This window comes from Podarcis liolepis, assembly GCF_965112155.1.
Source record: "Podarcis liolepis genome assembly, chromosome: 14".
Taxonomy (NCBI): domain Eukaryota; kingdom Metazoa; phylum Chordata; class Lepidosauria; order Squamata; family Lacertidae; genus Podarcis; species Podarcis liolepis.
Window position 1 is genome coordinate 15955817 of NC_139569.1, and position 22602 is coordinate 15978418.

Here is a 22602-nt window from a genome sequence, read left to right on the forward strand (position 1 = left end):
TTGGAGTTGATGGGAGTTGGAGTCTGCAGGGCCAAAAGTTACACATCCCTGTAAAGCCACCTGTCAATCACTGAACTGGCAAAAGCATGTTACCTTTTTCCTGTGCACAATTTACTTCCCTCGGGGAAGTGCAGATTGCTTTTCTGAGCATCCATTTGAGATCTTTCCCCTTAAGGCCATAACTTTGCTTTGGACTCCAGTTCCTTCCACAGATAGCTATGCAGTGAGTTCCTTGCATGCAAACTGCTCCAGAGATTGCCACAAATTGAATCCAGAGATGTTCTATACTAGCTGCAATCCACCTGTTTCAAATAAAGCTATTAAGGGGGGGAAACACTGGGCAACTGGCTCAAGCTGGCCTTTTAATTGTTGGCAATACCCCAGACCAACACGAAAGTGGGGGGTGGGACTTAAAAAATGAGGGCTGGACCCAGAATTACAATGCTATACACAGCACTGCAAGCCTGCCAATTGTGGCTCGGGGCTCATGACAGAGGACTCTTGGCTCAGAGCTCCCACAAATCCAAACAGCACCCCAGAACTTGGGAAGGATGTGCATGTCTGAAGGATATTGCACCCTCCTCAGTGGTGTGACAGGGAGGCCTGCTTTATACCTCGAGCCCCACACAGACAGAATCTCATCCAGTAAAAATATAGAAACCTCACGTATCTTTGTTATTATTTGAGTCTTTGAGAACTTTTTGAGGCTATGCCGCTGTGCAAACAGGGTCAGCTTCCACAGTCTTGTTTCATATTAGCAAAAGGCGGGGGGGGGGAGCTATTCATTGAAGTCAAGTGCAGTCTCTGCCATCCGGAATAGCTGTTCCTCCTTTGGCACAATTCACACCTTCGGAGTCTCACTCGGACTCTTTCAAAAGTCACATCTGGTCGGAAGAGACCTTCTCCCATAGGCCACTCTCGTTTTTCCTGTATATCCAAGGTTTTCTGCTAGGAAACAGTGTCTTGTCTGGAAAGGGGTGCTCTTTTAAGTACATCAGAGTTGCTCTAATGTGGGAAACAAAGTGAGGCGGTTCAGCCAGAGGCGACGTCGAGAGATTCTGGAAAACAAATTGCAGAATTAAAATACACCATCGTCGCTACATCTACCTGTCCCCCGTCCCCCCACCTCCAAGACAATCGCATCAGCATTAGAAAGGCCAGAACTCCATGGGTTAGAATGTCAGACTAGGGCTGGAGTGACCTAGGTACAAAATCTCCATTTGGTCATGAAACTCACAAGGTGACCTTGGACCAGTTACACACACTTAATCTAACTTGCACACAGGGTTGTTGCATTGTCAGGGTAAAGTGTTTTATGTGGGGATGCCTTTGAAAATGGTTCAGAAGCTTCACCTAGAACAGAAAGTCAGCTCCCTGACTTTTGACAGGCTTAATTCAAACAGATCATGCAACACCCATTTTGTTACAGCTACAGTGGCTGTATGCTTTCTGAGCCCAATTCAAAGTAGTAGTTTTATTCATTATTATTAAATTCCTATAGGTTTTCACCTATAAAGTTTACAGCTTATACCCCAATATACTCTGAAGCACCTCTCCTGATTATAAACCTACCCAGAACTTCTAAGGCCTTTCTCCAGATATTCAGAAAAGTGACAAGAGAGGGCCTTTTCAGTTGTGGCTCCCCATCTGAGGAATGTTGTCCCCAGCAAGGTCTGCCTGGCACCTTTGCCAACCACTTTCTGTCCTTGCCTTTCCCCTCAGGCCTCTTTCTAGAGTCTAGACTGAGATCATGTTTTGTTTTTGCTGCGCTGTCAGAGCTTCCTGCAGCTGTTGTTTTGTTTTTATGTTATAATATATTAAGATAAATATAAAGGTCTCACTTGGGAGACCTTTGGGTAACAAATGCAGTATTTTGTTTGTTTCGTTCTGTTTTTGAAAGGGAGGGGACAACCTCACATAAAGCCATTTGCCATCTTTCCCAGGAGGAAAGGTGACAAAAACATTTAACAAATGAGGGGCGTGAAACTGCTTAATCTTCAGAAACGAAAGCACCCCGAGTTTCTATGAGCATTTCGTTGGGATCCCGCCACCATCTTGTTCAGTTCAGAGGACCAGTTACCTGCAAGATGTGTTGATCATCCTGGGCTAGCCAGAAATCCACATGGGGGAAAGGCATCCAAAAGTAAGGACCAATGCACAGTTGCTCCTTTCTCGAGTCATAAACGTTAACCATCTACAAAACAGCAATTTCAGAACAGCGTGTTAATGCCCCAAAATGAAAAGGCAGCAGGAGAGATGTATGTATTTATCTGGAGGCTTTGCACATGCACATGCACGCGCGCACACACACACACACACACACACACACACACATATAATTCCTGTGTTTGCCCATGCTAAAAATACCTTGGGTTATACCTTGAGTTACAGATGCTTCAGGTTGCGTTTTTTTGGGTTATGGACCCCCCAAAAGAATGAAGTACCGGAACGGGTTACTTCTGGGTTTCGGCAGTCATGCTTTACGCATGAGCAGAAGCGCCGAATCGCAACCCGCACATGCACAGACGCGGTGCTGCGGGTTGCGAACACTGCAGGTTGTGAACATGCCTCCTGCACGGATCACGTTCGCAACCCGAGCATCCACTGTAATGAATTAATGGTGTTTGGGATTCTGATTTAAAACTCCTACAGTCTGTACTACAAACTGAGCACCAGCTTCAGAAACGCCTGTGACGCAAGGCAGGCAAATGCCACAAGAAGTTATGTCTCACAATTACATTTTCTAATCTCCCGAAAACTGAAACACGTATATTCTTACCTTGGCTCCCGTTAAGATACTGGCAGACCGCAGATCCACATCGGGCCCCTTGTCTGGAAACGTTGCGTGGAAAATCTCTCCCGTTTTAACATTCGCAGCTGGAAAAGCAACATCGGATCACATGGAAAGGCTGCCGCACAGAGGGCAGGGGCAAATTTGCTCCCTGTTGCTCCAAACTCTTAGGATGGAGCTGAAGCCCACAAGTTAAAATTACATGAAATGAGATCCAGATTAAACATTAGCATCAGCTTCCTAATGGTACACTGCTCAGCCGTGGAACAGGTGGCCTTGGAAAGTGGTGGGTGATCCTTGATTAGAGCTTTCATTAGAGGTCGCCTGGCAGGGATCCAATACACCATTGATCTCGTGCATCAGTTGTGAGTTCGACTAGGTATTTTAAGTACCTGTGAACTCATATGATTCTGTATCCCATTGCAGTCCTGCTCAGAGTAGTTCCACTGAAATTAATGGACACTAGTAGCTTATGTCTTAATTTCAATGGGTATACTTTGAGAGGAACTTTACCTTCTAGATCAGCGGTTCTCAACCTGTGAGTCCCCAGGTGTTGTTGGACTACAACTCACATCATCCCTGAGCTCTGGTCTTGCTAGCTAGGGGTGATGGGAGTTGTAGTTCAACATCCGGGGACCCACAGGTTGAGAAAGATTGTTCTAGATCCATTTCAATCAAGGTTTAAGCCCTGTTTGGGCAAAGAAACCGCTTTGGTCAGCCTGTATGATGATATCTGTCAGGAGACAGATAGGGGAAATGTGTCCCTGTTAATTCTCCTCAACCTCTCAGCAGCTTTCAATACCATCGACCATGAAATCATTCTGGAGCGGTTGTCCAAGTTAGGGATGAGTGGCACTGTTTTCAATAAGTCACTGCCTTATTGATACAGAAGGAAACCATGGTTTTACAAAACATCTGAACTTGGCATAAAATTAGAAGTCCAGGAAAAGTTTAGATTTCTGATCTGGTGAAAGCAGACAATATACCTACCAGAATAGGATCTTCTCCTTTAGCAAAAAACCAAAACAAAAGCCTGGTAATTTCAAAAGGCAGTGTGTGTGAACCTCTCATTAAACCATCTGCATCATTTGTAGCCAGCTTGATAAATTGACACCAAATGTGAACGTTACTCACCAATTCCATAAATGAATGGCAAATGTTTGCCTTTCTCTTGACGGTCATTTAATTCTGTTATTTAAAAGAGAGGAGAGAGGGAAGGAGAGATATAACAATAAAACCTCTAATTCTTCCACGGAAGAGGACACGTTTAAAAAACAACAACATTGAGCTTGGGAAGAAACTGAGATACAAGTCCCTGCCAGGTATACACAAATATAGGACTCATCAAATATTCATTCAAATTTGTGACATCAGTCTGGGGTTGGGAGATGCTACTTTTAAGGATAGTCTCCCCGCAAGGCGACCTAAAAGTCAAAGAAATGCAAAAATACAAGGCGGAAATCATTCTCCAGAACAAGGACTGGGATCTGACATCAGCATGCATTGTTACATATGGCTATAGTTGCCATATGCATACCATACATTTAAAGCATGATACAGTACTGCTTTAGGGATGCGGGTGGCGCTGTGGGTTAAACTACAGAGCCTAGGACTTGCCGATCGGAAGGTCGGCGGTTCGAATCCCCGCGACGGGGTGAGCGCTCCTGTTGCTTGGTCCCTGCTCCTGCCAACCTAGCAGTTCAAAAGCACCTCAAAGTGCAAGTAGATAAATAGGTACCACTCCGGCAGGAAGGTAAACGGCATTTCCGTGCGCTGCTCTGGTTCGCCAGAAGCGGCTTAGTCATGCTGGCCACATGACCCGGAAGCTGTACGCCGGCTCCCTCGGCCAATAAAGCGAGATGAGCACCGCAACCCCAGAGTCGGTCACGACTCGACCTAATGGTCAGGGGTCCTTTATCTTACAGTAACTGCTTTAGCAGAAACAGCTTTTCCCAAAGGATCCTGGGAACAGAAGTTTGCTAAGGGTGCCGAGAGTTAGGAAAACCTTATTCTCTCACAGAGCTACAATTGCCAGAGTAGTTTTCCAATCAATCAAAAAATCAATTGATTGCTCTTCCCAGGGAACTCCGAGAGCTGTAGCTCTGTGAGGGGAACAGAGGTCTCCCAACAACTCTCAGCACCCTTAACAAACTACAATTCCCAGGTTTCTTTGGGGGAAGACACAACTGATTAAAAGTGGCATCACAGTGCTTTAAACGTACGGTGCGGATGTGGCAAAAACACCTTAGGCCAGGTAGCTGAGAAGATGGGAAGCAGAGGAAAGTTGCCCATTTGAAAGTTACCTGTCACGCAGAAGGTCACTAAATGGACATTATCCTGCAAGCGGTCAAACGCTCCTAGGAATAACAAGAGGGGAAAGTGTGAGACCTGCGCAACAGAATGAGATATTTCCAGGCTACATAGAAACCAGAGTTCTTTTTTAAAAAAGAAAAAAGGCAACATTGGATAAAAATCCTACATTAGTCCCACTCAAAGTAGACCCACTGAAATTAATGGACATGACAGGTGCTGGCCTATTAATTTCAGTGGGTATCCTGAGTGGGAGCTGGTTGACTCTAAGCCATGCTAATAACCAATTCGTTCTACTTTAAGCAGTCACGGTTTCCCCAAAGGACTCCGGGAACTATAGCTTGTTAAGGGTGCCAAGAATTGTTAGGAGACCCCTATTCCCTCACAGAGCTACAATTCCCAGAGTGGTTTAACAATCAATCCCTCTTACAAGGAGACTCTGGGAATTGGTGCAAACAGGGCTTAAACCATGGGTAGGTAAACTAAGGCCTGCGGGCTGGATCCGGCCCATTCGCCTTTTAAATCCGGCCTGCGGACGGTATGGGAATCAGTGTGTTTTTACATGAGTAGAATGTGTGCTTTTATTCAAAATGCATCTCTGGGTTATTTGTGGGGTATAGGAATTCATTCATTCCCCCCCCAAAAAAAATATAGTCCAGCCCCCCACAAGGTCTGAGGGACAGTGAAAAAGTTTGCTGACCCCTGGCTTAAACCTTGATTGAAATGGGAATTGCTGTGGCCTCAGAGCCATATCAAGAGGGCTCGTAACTCTCATAAGGCTCATAACTCTAGGGCAGTCCTTCTCAACCTTGAGTCCCCAGATGTTGCTGGCCTAGCCAGCATGGCCAGTGATCAGGGATGATGGAGTTGTAGTTCAAGATCACCTGGGAGCCCACGGTTGAGAAAGGCTGCTCTACTCGGGCATCATGCCAAACCACTGTAGCAAAAATAAAAAGGCCCCAAACCATGGTTTGCCAACCCTCTGGAAACTGTGCTGTCAGATTCTGGTTTGCCAACTCATCAGAAACCGTGGTTTGCCAGCTCAGCCATCACGCCAGGCCACACTTAAACGTCCTTCCACCGCTTGATGCAATGTCTGAATCCAGTCTCTGTGGCACAGCAGAGGTTGAGCAGCATTCCCAGTGGGCAGGGCTTAAGTGCCATTCATTCCTCTTTGTCCCTCCCCATGGAGGAGCTACATGCAGGATTTGGTGTGAGCCCTTGCTATCCCCAACAGCGTAAACCTCTCACAAGCTCTGCAAGCTTTACCTGCACCCAGTCGGAATTCTAAACGTTGACAGAGGGAGTAGGAATGCAAACTTACTCAGGAGCTGATTGGTAAGTCGCTGGGATAAGTGCCTGTCATCGCTGAATCCTCCAATCAGGTGTACTTCCAACCTAATAACAAGGACGGAAGCTGGAGATATAACCTGTTATCACCGGCAGATCAATCGACTAAAGCCTTAGTTGAGTGGGATCCACTGAAATTTATCAAGCGCTTTATTTATTCATTTATTCACTTTTACTCTTATCTTGATTGTGGTGAATTGATATAAGAGGAGGAGGAGGAGGAGGAGGAGGAGGAGGAAGAAGAAGAAGAAGAAGAAGAAGAAGAAGAAGAAGAAGAAGAAGAAGAAGAAGAAGAAGAAGAAGAAGAGGAGGAGGAGGAGTAGGAGTTTGGATTTGATATCCCGCTTTATCACTACCCGAAGGAGTCTCAAAGCGGCTAACCTTCTCCTTTCCCTTCCTCCCCCACAACAAACACTCTGTGAGGTGAGTGGGGCTGAGAGACTTCAGAGAAGTGTGACTGGCCCGAGGTCACCCAGCAGCTGCATGTGGAGGAGTGGAGGCAAACCCAGTTCACCAGATTACGAGTCTACTGCTCTTAACCGCTACATCACACTGGGAATGTAAAATAAATTATTACAGGTTTCTGTCGTCTGTCTGTCCGTCCCCTCCCCACTTATTATTGAGTGGTAACAAACTTATCACAGTTTATTTCATCTCAAATTTCCTTAAACACTGTCAAAAAGGCATACATATCTGAAGAGTTTGGAGGGGCAGTGTGGCCTAGTGGTTACAGTGGCTAGACGAGGGTTCAAATGCCCACTTGGCCATGAAGCTCCGTGGGTGACCTTGCGCCAGTCATGGCCTCTCAGCCTAACCTACCTCACAGGGTTGTTGTGGGGATTAAATGAGGAAGTGGGGGAGACCCATGTATGCCACTTTTAGCGCCTTGGAGGAAAAGGTTGGGGTATTAAATATAAATAAAATATCCATATTAAGTAAATTAACTGTTAGTTGATCATCTGCCCTTTTCCAGTTTGCTTGACAGCCACCAACAGTTAAAGAGAAAAGCTGACCTTCCACATTCCGTGTTAGGAGAAAGCACTTTCACTGCATTTGTGATTAACAAAACTTCTGTCTCCGTATCCGATCCATCGCAGTGAGTCAAACAGATAGCCCCGCTGCCTGAGGGAAACAAAAATACAATATGGATGGTTTGCATGTTCCAGACAATGGCAACTACAGTCAGCAATTGCTGCCCGTACGTTATCAGGTTCAAGGTACCTGCATTTAAAAGATAAAAAGGTAAAGGACCCCTGGACGGTTAAGTCCAGTCAAAGGTGACTATGGGGTTGCGGCGCTCATCTCGCTTTCAGGCCGAGGGAGCTGGTGCTTGTCCACAGACAGCTTTCCAGGTCATGCGGCCAGCATGACTAAACTGCTTCTGGCGCAACAGATATGTAGCGCTCCAAGCTTATCTGGAGCTCAAAGCCCTCCCTGGGCCACACCCCAGAGTTTATACTTGGTTAAGCATGTCCCTCAACTCTTAAAATGCTTCTTGCCTTCCCAGATACTTCGATGTCATCAGCCAAAACCTGTTGTACTGGCTGAAAAACCCTATACAGTGGTGCCTCGCAAGACGAAAATAGCGGTTTTTTTCATCTTGCAAAGCAACCCTATTAGCGGTTGTCAGGGGTTCAGGAGCAGAGGCGAGGGCAAAGGAGGAAACAGAGAGCGAGGGGGAGGAGTCCGAAGAAAAGATGAGTGATGACGACGACCCGAGATCTCCGAGTCTTTCCAGTGAATCAGAAGATTCACAGAAAGGAGCGCCAGTGGCCAGAGCAAGGGGGGAGCTTAGGGGGGCACCCCAGGAAGAAGGGTCCAGAGAGGGTTCAGAGGGCAGCAGTTGGAGATCGGGGCCAGCGTCACCAACAGAGCGCAGTGGGGAGGAAAGGCGCCAGGTATCGAGCTCTGGCAGCTCGCAGCAGGGGGGAGGGCATGAGTCAGGAGTGGCCACACCTCCATCGGAGAGCGAAGAAACGGTCAAGCGGAAAGTGGAAGGTTGGGCGCGCGCGCCAAGTTCAAATGCACAGGAAGGCGGCGCAGTAAGCAGCCCGGAAAGGGAGCCAGGTCCTAAAGCCCGACGCAAGGAGACAGAAGGGTCCGGGGGGTCAGCGTCAGAAGAGTCCAGGAAGGAAGAGACCACGGGGGGCAGAGAAGAACGGTCAGGCGGAAAAGGTGGAGTAAGGCTAGGGTATTAAGTTGGTGTACAGGGGGCGGAGACTCAGACGGAGCTTCGCCGGTCTAGCTTATAAGACGTAGAGCTGCACGCGGCAGCTTGAAAATGGAAACTGTAACTCAATAAAGACTTTTATAAAGTGAACGCTGGCTAGCGTGATCCTCTGTGAGCTAGGATCTGGGAGCAGCTCTGACAGCGGTTTAGCAGATTAGCGCTATTAGCGGTTTAGCAGCTATTAAAGGCTTAGCGGCTATTAAAGGATTAGCGGATTAGTGGCTAAAAGGCTATTAGCGGCTTAGCGGCTTAGAAAAAGGGGGAGAAGTGGAAAAAAATGGCAAGACTCGCAAGACTTTTTTGTCTTGCGAAGCAAGCCCATAGGGAAATTCGTCTTGCGAAGCAGCTCAAAAACGGAAAACCCTTTCGTCTAGCGGGTTTTTTGTCTTGCGACGCATTTGTCTTGCGGGGCACCACTGTAAATCAGAGGCATCGAAATCCAGGGGCATAGTTCAAAAGCAGCAAGGAACCCAGAGCCCAAGGACATACCTGTGTGTCTGAGGACCACCAAATGGCAGGTGGTTGCATCATCTGATCCGAGAATAGAGACAGAAGCTGAGGGAAAAGGAGGAGAAGGAAAAGTGAGGTCCTGGCGGCTATTTCTTAACTTTTGGATGGAACTTCCTTAGCGCCAACCTACCATCCTTAGGAGTGGTAGCTGCAAATTCTCTCTGCTGGACATAGAGAAGTCCTTTGGGGCCCACTGATTGAGCAGGCTGACCTCTTAAGATTTTGGCTTGTTCCTGTAGAAAATGGGGAAACAAAGTCGTATTTAGGTTCCCAGCTAGCACAATCGTTCTGAGATCAGAAGCCCTCAATGCTGAAGATGTGCCTGTTTATGCAGGCATGCCCGTGGTCTCCCAACCAGACTCTTAACTATTTTACTGCATTTGAATGGGAACATTTGACTGTGTGCTGCAATTATGGATGTTCGTAGTTAATTTTTTGTGTTAACTGCTTTTTTATACTTTTGCAAACCACTCAGAAGCATTGTTTTGGGACAAGGTGGTCTACAAATAAATAAACAAATAATTTCTGGCACCTAAATCAGCAAACGAAAACCCAAGAGCTTTCCTTAAGAGTTGGATGGGGCCCTAAGGAGCATCTGTCCAAACCCCTGCAAGGCAGGAATATGCAGCTGTCACTTACAGGGATCGAACCTGCAGCCTTGGTGTTATCAGCACCAAGCTCTAACCAATGGAGCTATCCAGCTGTCAGAGCAAATCTTCCAGGCCAAATGACAAATCACTTGGAACTGCATAGGGGATTTATTCCCATAAACACACCAGGGTGTAACAAACATGGGGTGGGAAGAGTTCAGCCCGTGGTGATGTACCAATATTGGGCCATTTTGTGAGGACACGTCAAAAGCCAGCCGCTTCATCCTATGGGCCAAGATGACAACCAGGCATGGGCTGAATTTTCCTCCGTGGAGTGGCTGCTTGCAATAAATTCCAAAACAGGGGTCACAGACATGCTGCCTGCAGGTGCCAATGTTGCCACCAGTACCTCTTATGGTGGCCAAGAAAGATCTCAGTCAATATCCCCTCAAAAAAATCCACAGTTCACAAGAGACCTTTGGTTTTCCTGCCCAGTTCCTGTTTGCCCTAGCTTGGCCTCTCCCACATTGGGAACCTTCCCAATCATGAATTGAACCAACATTGAACATCCTCTTCCATTCCAAATGGAGCAGAGGTACAAAATGCTCTCTGTAAGAGGTTGGCTGATGTGGGTGCATTCTCCCCCACTGACAGGGAAAACAAGCCCACACCGTATTTTAGATGTGGCAGCCATTTTGTGATCTCTCTCCTCTTTCACAAACACACACATACAGTAGCCATTTTGTGGTTTAGTGCTTGGAACATCAGACTGGAACCTGGGATACCAAGATTTGAATCCCCACTCAGCCATGGAGCTCTCTAGGTGACCTGGGGCCAGTCACTGCATCTCAAGTCTAACCTACCTCATATGGCTGCTGTGAGGATAAAACCATGAATGCCATCTTGAGCGCTTTGGAGGAATATGAAAGTGACAAGTAAGCGAGATATAAAAGACATTCCAAAATTCCAGTCTGGCCCCCAAAAGGTGGGCCGTCCCCATTAAGTATATGGGGGGGGAGAACCTGTTTCTCAAGTATTTCAGGGAGCAGGGGAGAAAATCAGCGAAGGTTTGAGGAAGACACAAGAAGGGCATGAAAAGAACATCTGCAAAAAGAGCAGGGGTGGGGAAATTTGGTTGCATTTTTTTAAAAAAGGGAAGGCCGGTGGAGAAAAGCCTGAAAGCGGCCCATGCAAAATAGAAGTTGAGAGTTACCTTACATCAGGATATTCAAAATAAATTGAAAGTAACAAGCTCTCAAGTCATTAACACCAAAACAATGGCTGCTTAAATGTGCAGCATATTTGACTGATTGTATTTATAGCCTACTTTTTTCTCCATGGCACATACATGGTTCTTCCCCTCATTGTTTAATCCCCACAACAACCATTGAGGTAAGGATGACCAGCGAGCTTCATGGCTGAGTGGGGAACTGAACCCTGTTCTCCCAGACCCTCTAACCACTGCACTGCACTGGCTCTGTATTTAAGCTAGAAGACACCACCTTTTGGGAGCATCTATGGGTTAAACCACAGAGCCTAGGACTTGCCGATCAGAAGGTCGGTGGTTCGAATCCCCGTGACGGGGTGAGCTCCCGTTGCTCGGTCCCTGCTCCTGCCAACCTAGCAGTTCGAAAGCACGTCAAAGTGCAAGTAGATAAATAAGGTACTGCTCCTGCGGGAAGGTAAATGGCGTTTCTGTGCGCTGCTCTGGTTCGCCAGAAGCGGCTTAGTCATGCTGGCCACATGACCCGGAAGCTGTACGCCGGCTCCCTCGGCTAATAAAGCGAGATGAGCGCCGCAACCCCAGAGTTGGTCACGACTGGACCTAATGGTCAGGGGTCCCTTTACCTTTACGCACCCTGGCATTGTGTTCCAAACACCTGTCTCCCAGTGCATATTTGCTCAAAAGTAAGGCTGTAATCCTCTACCACACCAGGGGTGGGTGTAAAAACATATAGCTTTCCAGATGCTGCTGAACTACAACTCCCATAATCACCAGCAAGCGTGGCCAACAGGCCACTTGATTGTGGAAGCTGACCCTGGTGGTCCCTTCAAAGTCTACAAGTCTGCGATCAACATCTGGAGGACTAAATATCCCCGCAATGCTTCTTTACAAGCACAAGTGCACACACACACACACACTTACCTGAGAGTCATTCCCATTGAACTCGATGGGGCTTACTTCAGAGTAAGCATGCACATGATTGCACTGGCGTTGTTGTTTCTATTAAAAAAACTCCCATAGAGTTCAATGGCGCTACTTTCCAAGGAGAGCGGTGCACAGAGACACAGCCTCCGAAGAGCACCGGAGCAGAGCAAACGGAAGACATTTCATTTTATTTTAAATATCTGCATCTAAGGACGCACCCTTCAACTCACACCCTCAGCCCTGCCCCCCTTTCTTCTATTAATGAATAATCCCTATAATCAGCTGCCAGCTCGCAGCTCACCTCCAGCTCCGGGAAGGTGTAGATCAGCTCCCTCGTGGGCTGGGACAAGTCGACCCGCTCCCCATTGACCAGCAAAGGCATCTCGGGGAAGCGCCCAGCGCAGGAGCCGCGGAACTTCCTGCTGGAGACTCTCAGCTGAGCGCCGCGCCACGAGGGCGAGGCCAGACCGGGCTGCAAAGGGCGCTGGGAAATGTAGTCCTCGGGTGCATTGGGAAGAGGGCGTGGCGGCGTGGGAGGAGGATCGGGGGAGCCCTCGGGGGTCAGGGGAGAGGGAGTAGCGTCTATTCCAGCCCGAGGGCCACTTTCCTCCAAGGTCAATCTTCGGCGGGCCGCATAGCAGCGGTGGGCAGGGCCAGAAGTAAAAGTGGGCAGAGCAATGCCTTTCTGCATTATAGGCTACAGCTCCCCCCCCTTGCATACCTAATATTTTTTAAAAAACCATTTGTGTGTGCATAAGCGCTCATGCACACAGTCCCATCAGCTGCATGTAATATATGACATATGACTGTTAAGGTTTATTTAATATTTCATATCCCACTTTCCAATTAAACAACCAAACAACATCTCGCTTTCCTATTTGGATAATATTAGTTTGCAGTGAAAAACAAAGGTATGAAAACGAAGGTCACTTCACCCAAGAAGGGGTTTACGGGTAACGACTAAACTCTCAAAAGGGGAATGGGGTTGTTGTACATTTGGGGAAAACTGACCTGTGGAACAGCCCAGGTGACGGAACTCAGAGCAAGCCCTCAAATTGTCAAGTCCTTAAAGCTAAGGGAGTGTCATTAAATTACAAACTGAACCACAGTCCTTTTTATATATATATAAAAAACACAACTACTTTCTTTTACAATACAGGTATGTTGCGCAAGAGCACCAAATGCTATATTACTAACAACAACAACAACAACAATTTTATTATTTGTACCCCACCCATCTGACTGGGTTGCCCCAGCCACTCTGGGAGGCTTCCAACAGAGTATACAAAAATATACAGTGGTACCTCGGTTTAAGAACAGCCCTGTTTACGAACTATTTGGTTTACGAACTCCGCAAAACCAGAAGTAGTGTTCTGCTTAGCGAACTTTACCTTGGTCTAAGAAGGGAAGCCAAATGGTGGAAGGGCACCAGTGGCAGGAGGTCTTATTAGGGAAAGCGCGCCTCGGTTTAAGAACGGTTTCGGTTTAAGAACGGACTTCCGGAACGGATTAAGTTTGTAAACCGAGGTACCACTGTACTCTGAATTCCACAAAACAAAAGCACACAGAACATCCTGAGAACGACAATGAGTCCAGAAAAGAATTTATAGCAGCTAGGTGCAACATAGCTTATCAAAATTGTTATAGTGTCACAGGATCTCACGCACCTCGATTTGCTAGTGCGTGCAAATGAATTGCCTCTGCAGCCTGCCCCTTCAGCATCCTTTGCAAGACTGCCTTGCATCAACAGGCCTTTTCAACAGGACAATTTTTTTGTCACTGGTCAACTCCTTACTGACCTTTCTTGCTTTCTTATGGCAGTTGCAATCTTTATATCTGCTCTACACCGCTTGGACGTTTTCTATACAAGTTAGTGGCATATATAATATTTTTAAATTAAATAAATAAAAGCTATACCCCTCCCATTTCTTGCTTTTGTGGTTTGTTTTTGTTTTGTTTTGTTTTTTGAACAAGTGCCTGTGCTCTTCAGCCCGTGGGCTCTTTTCAGACTCACCCCCTGCCCCAGAGCAAGAGGAATAGCTGGCAAGCAGTAAGTGTAGCCTTATGAGGCTTTGCCCTCGGGTGGGAAAAATATTGTGCCCGGGAAAGGGAAATGGGAGTCAACAGACACTCAAGGAATAGTTTCGGAGAAAAAGCTTTATTTCTACTATCCATGAACTGGTAGAAGGAGCGAGTGTGATAGTTCACAAACAAGCACGAGTTCACAGTCATTTGCACAGAGGATATATTCCCCTTCTAGTTCCCTCCCCTTTCCCCTCCTCTTCCAGAGTCCTGCCTCGAGTTCCCCTGAGCATGAACAGAAAGCTCCTGTCTTGGGACTCTTGGACTCTTGGCACCCTTCCCAGGAAAAAGGGAATGAGAGTGGTTCAGCGTGTCCAAGATGTTGCAACTGAATGAGATAAAAGTCAGTTCTCAGGCCTGCTCTGACAGAGTCTATTCATTAGCTTTTTGAAGCTCTCTCGTACTGATAAAAGAATAACATTTTGCCTTGCAACAGCAGCGCAAATGAGCAGATGCTTAGCTGCTGAGAAAATGATTTTGAAAAGCTTTGAGAAGCTTTGAGCCTGCTTTAGGGGGGGGGTGACTTCGGGCCTAGGTGGGGTCACCTGTCCTCACCTCCTTCATTAGCAGCTGCTTAAAGTGTTCCTTGGAACTGGCTGTCTATCTCACTGGGCAGCTGGGAGGTTAGGGAACTGTTTGCCCTAAACTTAGGGAGGGGGGGGGGACTCTGAAGAGGCGGAGGAACTTAAAAGCAAGCCACTGTCGCTATGCTGGAGACAAAACAAAACAAAAAGCCCAGTTAAGTTAGCCCTTTCTGGTAGGGCTGCCAACTCACCAAAAACAACTCACAAAAAGAGCAGGAGGAGGAGGGACACCAAGCACACCTGGAAGCGCTTTGCTCTGATGCCACCCATCATCTCACCTGCAGACAGCAGCACCAAGAGGGATGACCAGGGCCTTCTCCTGCATAAGGACACCTAGGCATGGCAAGTGCTGAGGTGGCCACACATACCTGAGAAAGCCAGCAGCTCCAAAAGAAGCGATTTGGGGCTTATTCCAAGAGAGACCACAATTTTTAAGCAAAACCTTCGATTCCGAAATGTGTTACCATACAGCCGGGTTTCCCCGGACTCCCCCCCCCCCCCAATTTGCAATATTTCCCCCTGGACACCATTTGCAACGTCAGAATCCCATATATGTCTGGGGAAACCTGGACATTTGGCAGCACTCGTTTTCTGAAATGGGGGGAGAAAATGCAAGTTAAGAAATAGGAGAATCTTAAGGCAAAAATGAAAGAACACCAACTTGCATAAAATTGTTCTACTGGTCCTTTGCCTTCTTTCATCACACAAAACATTGTTGGGTGTATTTTCAGCAGCTGCAAGGTTCCACAAATTCTTATGCCACAATTCAAGACAACAGATCATTCTTCCATTTTTGTGTGTGTGTGCAATACAAAGTCTGGCAGCTGCTAGAAACTAAGTTAGCAGTGCCTTCAAAAAGAATTGTTTTAGACTCTAAAATTTAGAGTATCCTCTCATATATGGCCTCCAGGAATTGTCCTGCATCTTCAGGAAACGCCTGCAGCCAATCCTGGAGATTTGACAAGCTGCTGCTGCTGCTGCTGTCTCACCCTGTTGCCTGAGCCTTTAAGGAAAGGCCACAGCCACAAGCGGGTGTTGCTTGCCCCAGCTGTGGACCAGGGCAGTGGCGGAGGAAGCCCGGGTTCCTTAAAGTGGTTGCATGGGAATCGAGAAGTCTGGAGCAGGAATGTGCAGGAGATGCAAAGCGGGCAAGGCTTAGTCAGTAAAGAGCGGGAAAAACCATGGCAACCAGTCCTGGGTCAATGTTGCAAAATGGAACTAGGAGACTAGAATGTGGTTTGAGACTCTCTTAAGAGCAATGGGAAGAGGGAGCTGGGCTTTGTTTTATGGCTCGGGGATGGATTCATTCACTCCCCCAATAAATCTATTTTCCTAGTAGCTTCCCTTACAAACAAAGGGGAATTCTCTAAGCTGCCGGAAAGAAGTTTTGCCTGAAATCTTAGAAATCATCTGCCATTCGGTGGGGACAGTACTGAACTAGATGGAGCAATGGTCTTTGTTTTGGTATAAGGTAAATTCCTCTGTTCTTCCTACCAGGGGGCTAGTTTTTAGTTTAACGCATGGGTAGGCAAACTAAGGCCCGGGGGCCGGATCCGGCCCAATTGCCTTCTAAATCCGGCCCTCGGCATGTTTTTACATGAGTAAAATGTGTGCTTTTATTTAGAAGGCATCTCTGGGTTATTTGTGGGGCATAGGAATTTGTTCATTTCCCCCCCCCAAAAAAAATAGTCTGGCCCGCCATGAGGCCTCAGGGACAGTGGACCGGCCCCCTGCTGAAAAAGTTTGCTGACCCCTGGTTTAACGGCACAATTGTGGACCAGGCAGGCTGAGTGATAGTGTTCTGAAGGTGCAAGTTGCTTTTCAATCCGGCTCCTCTTTATGCTAATTTTTCATCTGTGTTTAGTTACAGAGGTCTGACTCAAGTGTTTATCTGATTTTTCCAAATCTGCACCCTGAAGTCTCCCAATGTTCACCAACTGTTTAAAAGTGTGTGTTGTTTTTAAAAATGCATGCTTGCTTTTCAAGTGGCTTTTATTGGTCTTGTTATGGTTAATATTACTCATGTTTGTGGTTCTTTGTTCTACAGAGGCAGTCTTGGGAGTTGGAGTTGGAGCAGCTCCCTAACAACTCTCAGCTCCCAGAATTCTTCGAGGCAGCCATGACTTTTCAAAGTTGTATCATAGGGCTCTAGGTTTGATGGTGTGAATGTAGCCCGGCTCTAGGACTTTGGCATTGTTTTGGTGCCAAACAGTTTAGCCAGCATATACCGTATTTTTCGTCCTATAGGGCGCACCGGCCCATAGGACGCACCTCGGTTTTTTGGGGAGGAAATGAATAAACCCCCCCCCCAGCCACGGCTGCCGCCCCAAGCCTTACGCACACCTGCCCGAAGCATGGGGCGCCCTGTGCTTCGGGCTGCAGGCTGCCGCCCCAAGCCTCGCGCGCCCAGCGGGACCTCCCGCTGGGCACGCAAGGCTTGCACACACCCGGAGGGCCCCACGTGCTTCGGGCTACTGCCCGCAAGCTTTGTGAGCCCGTGGGAGCCTTGTGAGCCCGCGGATAGCTTCCTGAAGCTTGGAGAGCGAGAGGGGTCGGTGTGCACCAATGCCTCTCGCTCTCCAGGCTTCAGCGAAAGCCTGCATTCTCCCCAAAGGACGCACACACATTTCCCCTTCATTTTTGGAGGGGGAAAAAGTGCGTCCTATGGGGCGAAAAATACGGTAATTGGTGGTTGAACCAATTCTTTTTCCTACTTTAAGTTAGAGGATTTTTATTAAATTTTCTGTTTTACAATTTAAAATACTCATTTAAATATCCTTGAAATATCAATAGCTTCCCACCTTCTCTTTCCATGGTTCATTTTGCATATCATAAATCCCTGTGTATTTTACAAAATCTAAACCATTCAGTATTCCATTATTATTACATCCATCAAAACTGATTTACATGGTTGAATTTATCTCAATGCTGCCAAAGTTTTCAAGTGTACACAATTCCCCCCCCCACATTCAGTAAACGTTTTCCAATCTTCTCTAAACATATGTTGTTCTTCTCTTATTCTAGATGTTAAATCTGCAAGCAGTACATATTCTGTCAACAAGTCCTTCTTTAGTTGGGACCTCACTCATTTTCCATTTTTGGGCCAACAAAACATGGGCCGCAGTAATGGCATACATAAATAACCTTTTTTGAGTCAATTGTAAGGTGATGGATGGATGTAGCACATCAGTAGCTGAGATGGAAACCAATGATTCTTTAAAGCTTCACACAGTTCAGGGCCTCCACTCTCACCTGTTAGCTGAGATTCTGTGGCAGGGGCCTCCAACAATTCCAAATATTTACTCTTCCTTTACAGGAAAGGTAGCCAGTGTGGACCCATCCAAAGGTTGTTGGACTACCATTCCCATCATGCTTCTGGGGTTGATGGGAGTTATAGTCCAGATACACCTGGAGGTTGGTGATTTAGGTTCTGCAACAAGTGGTTCTCAAAGTGTTTTAGCTAATTAAATTTTTCTATTCTGCTTTTCCAACATCAAATGCTGCAAGGTGCCGCTTCCTGATTTTTGCTGAACCCCACCCCGTTCCACATCCAAGGCATTTGTGGATCCCTTGGTGTAACTCTCAGACTTTGGAAGGTTGGCATCACTGAATCACGTCAGGTACCCGCTAGAAACAGGTGGTTGGCTCGGGTACAAATGTAGAAAGAAGGAAGCCAACACGGGAAATGCAGGTAAAAACGTCACATTTAATTGCAAGTTATTTCAGTATGAAGTGTCCTGTCTTGGCCTAGCTGCAGGGAGGGAAGATTTAACAAGGATTTAATCAGAAATGGCGTCAAGAGGGTGGGTAGTTGAGAAAACCCGCCGCCACTCTTCCCAGGGGCTAAAAGGTGAATTGAAGGGGTGAAATGGGGCCTGTAATCCTAACCAACATTTAGATAAGTAACTCATCATGTAGAAATGAGAATTTGGGGATTTCCTTAGCCAGAGTTGGCAACCCTAGTTGGTTGGCAGAGAAAATAGCCTGGCTCACGTGAAATGGGTTTATTATGTAGGTTGAAAGTAGTTTTGTGTTTTGGAGCTCAGACCCCCCCACTTCTGCCTTGTACTCAGTTTCTTGGGCAAGTTACAGTGGTACCTCGGGTTACATACACTTCAGGTATGTATACACTTCAGGTATGACTCCGCTAACCCAGAAATATTACCTCGATTTAAGAACTTTGCTTCAGGATGAGAATGGAAATCGTGCTCCGGCGGCGCAGCAGCAGCAGGAGGCCCCATTATCTAAAGTGGTGCTTCAGGTTAAGAACAGTTTCAGGTTAAGAACGGACCTCCAGAACGAATTACGTTCTAAGCCCGAGGTACCACTGTACTTGTATTCTAGCCTCACCAGTTTCACCTTGTATGAAATGGGTGTTTTGTGTCTGCCTGCGTCCCCCATCCTTGGCAGCCATTTTGTGATGGTGAAGTTTGGTTTACATGCCATTACAAATTTCCGAGAACGCTTTCAAGTGACACTGTGTTGTGTGCTCCAGGGCCAAGTGGGAGATTAAAATTTCAGCTCCCTACCACATTTGGAACATTGCTGCTGTCTGGACCCAATGCCAGGTATGCATCAGTTTAAGAGAGGGCCTGACTAACCCCGCCCAGAACCAGCCCTCAGCAGAGAGGGCTCTTAAGTTTTTCAACTGCAGCATAATGGAAACAGCAGGCTCAGTAAAAATAAACAAATTACCTATTTCCCACAAGACTTACGGAAGAGGGGCAGTGTGTTATATCCATTCTGGTTGTGAAAGACTCTCCTCCCTGAAAGAGAGGGGAAGGGTTGTGGTCGGGGCCCCGAGCTCTGGCTAGCAGGGGGCATGGCCCCCTGCCTCCAGCTCACCTGGCTGGCGCTCACGCCCCCCCCCCCCCGTGGCCACCCAACCAGGTGCCACGGAGGGGGGGTGTTCAGCAGCCTTTTGCTGCAGCGCCAGCCTTCCACGGCCTCATTCTTCCTTCGCCTCCTCGCGAGCCATCGCCTATGCCTTCAATTTTTAGGGGTATTCCGTTAAAGGAATCTGGGGGTCGTGTATTCCGTCTGATGCCTGCTTGGCGGGAGGCCTTGGCACGACCCTCGGTGACAGCAGGGGTGAGCCTATAGTTGGATTAGCATCAACAGGCTCCACCTACTGGTGAATAACCCATTTGTTTCGATCCAATGCCTAAGCCAATACCTTTTCATTGCTGAAACCAATAAAGTTGTGGCCTTTTCCAGCTCATTAACCTTACATCACGTGTCCCTGTGTCTTCATTTCACTTCGCTGGGGTCGGGTCCTCGAACCACAAGAAAGAGATTTTCTTCCTCAGCAGATAGCATAGAAATTTACGGTAAGTTGCTGTTGGTTGGAAGAGGGATGGAATGGCTATGGAAAAATCCTGCTCAGTGCTTTCCATCAAGCCTGCTTGCTCACTTGTATGGAACTCCTGATCGCTTGTGGCGACCATGCTAGCTAGCTCTTCACCACAAAGCTTCCTGGCCCTTTTGGAATGTCGATGCAGATCTTCGCTTGGCTTGTGAGTCTTTCAAAGCCAGTTTGAAACGTTGGTTAGGGCTGAGCAACCGTTAAAAGAGCAACCCTATCCTGCACCTGGGATGCGGTTGGTGCTGTCGGTTAAACCACAGAGCCTAGGGCTTGCTGATCAGAAGGTTGGCGGTTCAAATCCCTGCGACGGGGTGAGCTCTCATTGCTCGCTGCTCCTGCCAACATAGCAGTTCAAAAGCACATCAAAGTGCAAGTAGATAAATAGGTACTGCTCCGGCGGGAAGGTAAACGGCATTTCCATGTGCTGCTCTGGTTCGCCAGAAGCGGCTTAGTCATGCTGGCCACATGACCCGGAAGCTGTACGCCGGCTCCCTCGACCAATAAAGCGAGATGAGAGTCACAACCCCAGAGTTGGCCACGACTCGACCTAATGGTCAGGGGTCCCTTTATCTTTAAAAGCATGTCTACTCAGAAGCAAGTTCTTATGGCTACAATGGGGCTTGCTCTCAGGTGAATGGGGTTCAGATTGTAGCCTTAAGAGATGAACGAGGGAGGGAAGAGCCACCTTTTGGTTTATAGTCTTTGGGTATCCTGACAGTTATTTACAATGTGGAATAGGGGCTGTTCGCTCATTATTTTTCAATTAATTTTGCACATGTCCTTTGACAGCCACTATTTCTGCCCCTTTCTTCAGGCTGCAGGTCACACTGTTGATCCTTGCTCAGCCATGACGTCATGAAGAGGATATTGCCATAGTTTCTTCTTGAACACGCTCGTTTTTAATGGAGATGCTAGGGAGCGAGGGAGGTATTGGGAATATCGTCTGAGTCGTTGCCCAAGAAGTCAAAGTTCCTCTTTCTTAAAAGCTGGCCTGATTGCAGTGAAGATATTGTGAAGGAAAGAGCTGGCTATGCCGAGGTATGTAATTAGCTGACTGTTTGGGGCACAGAAATGCATTTTGTAGAGCAGAGGTGAGGAGAATCTCTAGCCTTCCAAAGTTGATAGACTACAACTCCCATCATCCTTTGCTGCCTGGGAGGCTGATGGGAGCTGGGAATCCAGCAACACAACACCTGGTGTGAAACTATTAAGTTTGGGAAAGCACAATGCGCCTTAAATACATTCTATATCCTTCCTGAGATTCTTCATACTCTCACCCTGAACTCCATTGTCTCCAGGATTATGATGTGACCCCAACATGGGGCTGCCAGGCACTGTGGAGCAGACTTCACCGCTGCCTCTCCCTACCAGCTCTTGGCTCTTGCTGCTCAGCTCACATCCCTTCTCTTGCATTGATATTTGGGGCAGCAGCCAGCTGTACTCATAGGAAGAGGATGGAAATCGGCAGAAGCAGGAACAAAAGCCTCTCGACTTGGTCCCCCCCCCCCACTGATGTTCAGAAAAAAGAACTTGGGCAGCCTCTGAGTGCAACTCTCTTCCTAGGTACGGAAGTGCTGGAGAATAGCGATGCTGTCCAATCCTAACCAGTAGATGACCAGGGACCAGGAGCTGGAGTTCGGAAGAAGAGAGGAAGCAGCTCTCCTGTGTGAACTAGCGCAAGAGGCAGCTGCTGTTGCTGTTTGGAGGATCTGCAGTCCCTGGAGGTGTGACTTTATCATGTACATGACTATCTTCCTGCTTAACTGTGTAAGTTTAATAAATGGATTAAGAATTGAAGTGGTGGGGCATAGCAATTAACAATAATTTTGGGTTTGGGAGCCTGAAGGAGGGCTGTAGGGAGGGGGCTGCTGGGACCAAAAAGCCCAGCATTAGGAAGGTCTGCCATAGGTATCGTGGGATGAGCATTTTCATCCTTGTCATCTCTACCTACATTCTGCTTTTTTAAAGAAAAAATCCCAGTTATACTATATAGTAAACCTGCAACATAAGCTCCCTTTACATACACAGTTGCAATTGGATGTGGTTGGTTTTGTTTAGGGGGCGGGTGTTAATGAATGAATGAATGAATGAATGGGAGAGTGGAGGAAATCCACCATTCCTGGCTCGGCATTTATTCTCTCCCCCCCCCTCACCCAGTGGGTTTTCTTGTTTACCAGGCTCTGGAAAGGTTGTAGGAGGACTCTGGGAAGCTCCCAGAACCTTCATGCCTCCCTTCCCAAGGTGGATAAGCAGCCCTCCACCTTGCAGGGTCCCGGGATTCCAGACTTTGCACACAGGCCCCTGGACCTGAACCCATAAGTAAGTTGGAGGGGTTTTGGGGTCCAGTGTGCTATGTGCATGCCTTTGTTCAGAACTTTTGCATCCGGCTATCCTTACACATGAAACACACACCTAGCACAATATGGAATCCAGATCCAGCCTATCAACGAAACTTGTAAATGGAACCATGCAGGGTTGCCATATACTCCATGGTGAACTTAAAAATTTGGGCGGTGCTAGTTAAAGGTGCCGGAACTCTCCACGAACGCCTCCCGTGTTCTCTCTTAATGGCAATGGTGCCCGCCTGAGAGGTGCCAGAACTGAGTTCTGGCAAGTTCCAGCTGGCAGGGAAAGCTCTGAC

At 47.4% G+C, this 22602-nt stretch overlaps 1 protein-coding gene and 1 long non-coding RNA gene across 3 annotated transcripts; one reads left to right on the plus strand and one right to left on the minus strand.

The window, feature by feature from the left end:
- Window positions 1-349: 349 nt before the first annotated feature.
- On the minus strand, window positions 350-12628 carry NTAN1 (N-terminal asparagine amidase). The gene is made up of 10 exons (XM_083474458.1): window positions 12232-12628; window positions 9322-9424; window positions 9171-9236; window positions 7465-7573; window positions 6426-6499; window positions 5095-5148; window positions 3926-3979; window positions 2780-2877; window positions 2081-2194; window positions 350-1058 (listed from the first exon to the last, which is right to left on the minus strand). The coding sequence occupies exons 1-10, from the start codon at window positions 12619-12621 to the stop codon at window positions 879-881; spliced, it is 1242 nt and encodes a 413-aa protein (XP_083330584.1). The 5' UTR covers window positions 12622-12628; the 3' UTR covers window positions 350-878.
- A 2678-nt stretch (window positions 12629-15306) lies between these two features.
- Window positions 15307-21758, plus strand: LOC310692991. 2 transcript variants are annotated; one of them, XR_014518934.1, is made up of 4 exons: window positions 15307-16067; window positions 18104-18287; window positions 20776-20999; window positions 21260-21758. It is a non-coding gene; the product is annotated as an uncharacterized lncRNA (long non-coding RNA). The 2 variants fall into 2 exon arrangements; XR_014518933.1 differs by having other exon boundaries at window positions 20776-21758.
- Window positions 21759-22602: the final 844 nt, after the last annotated feature.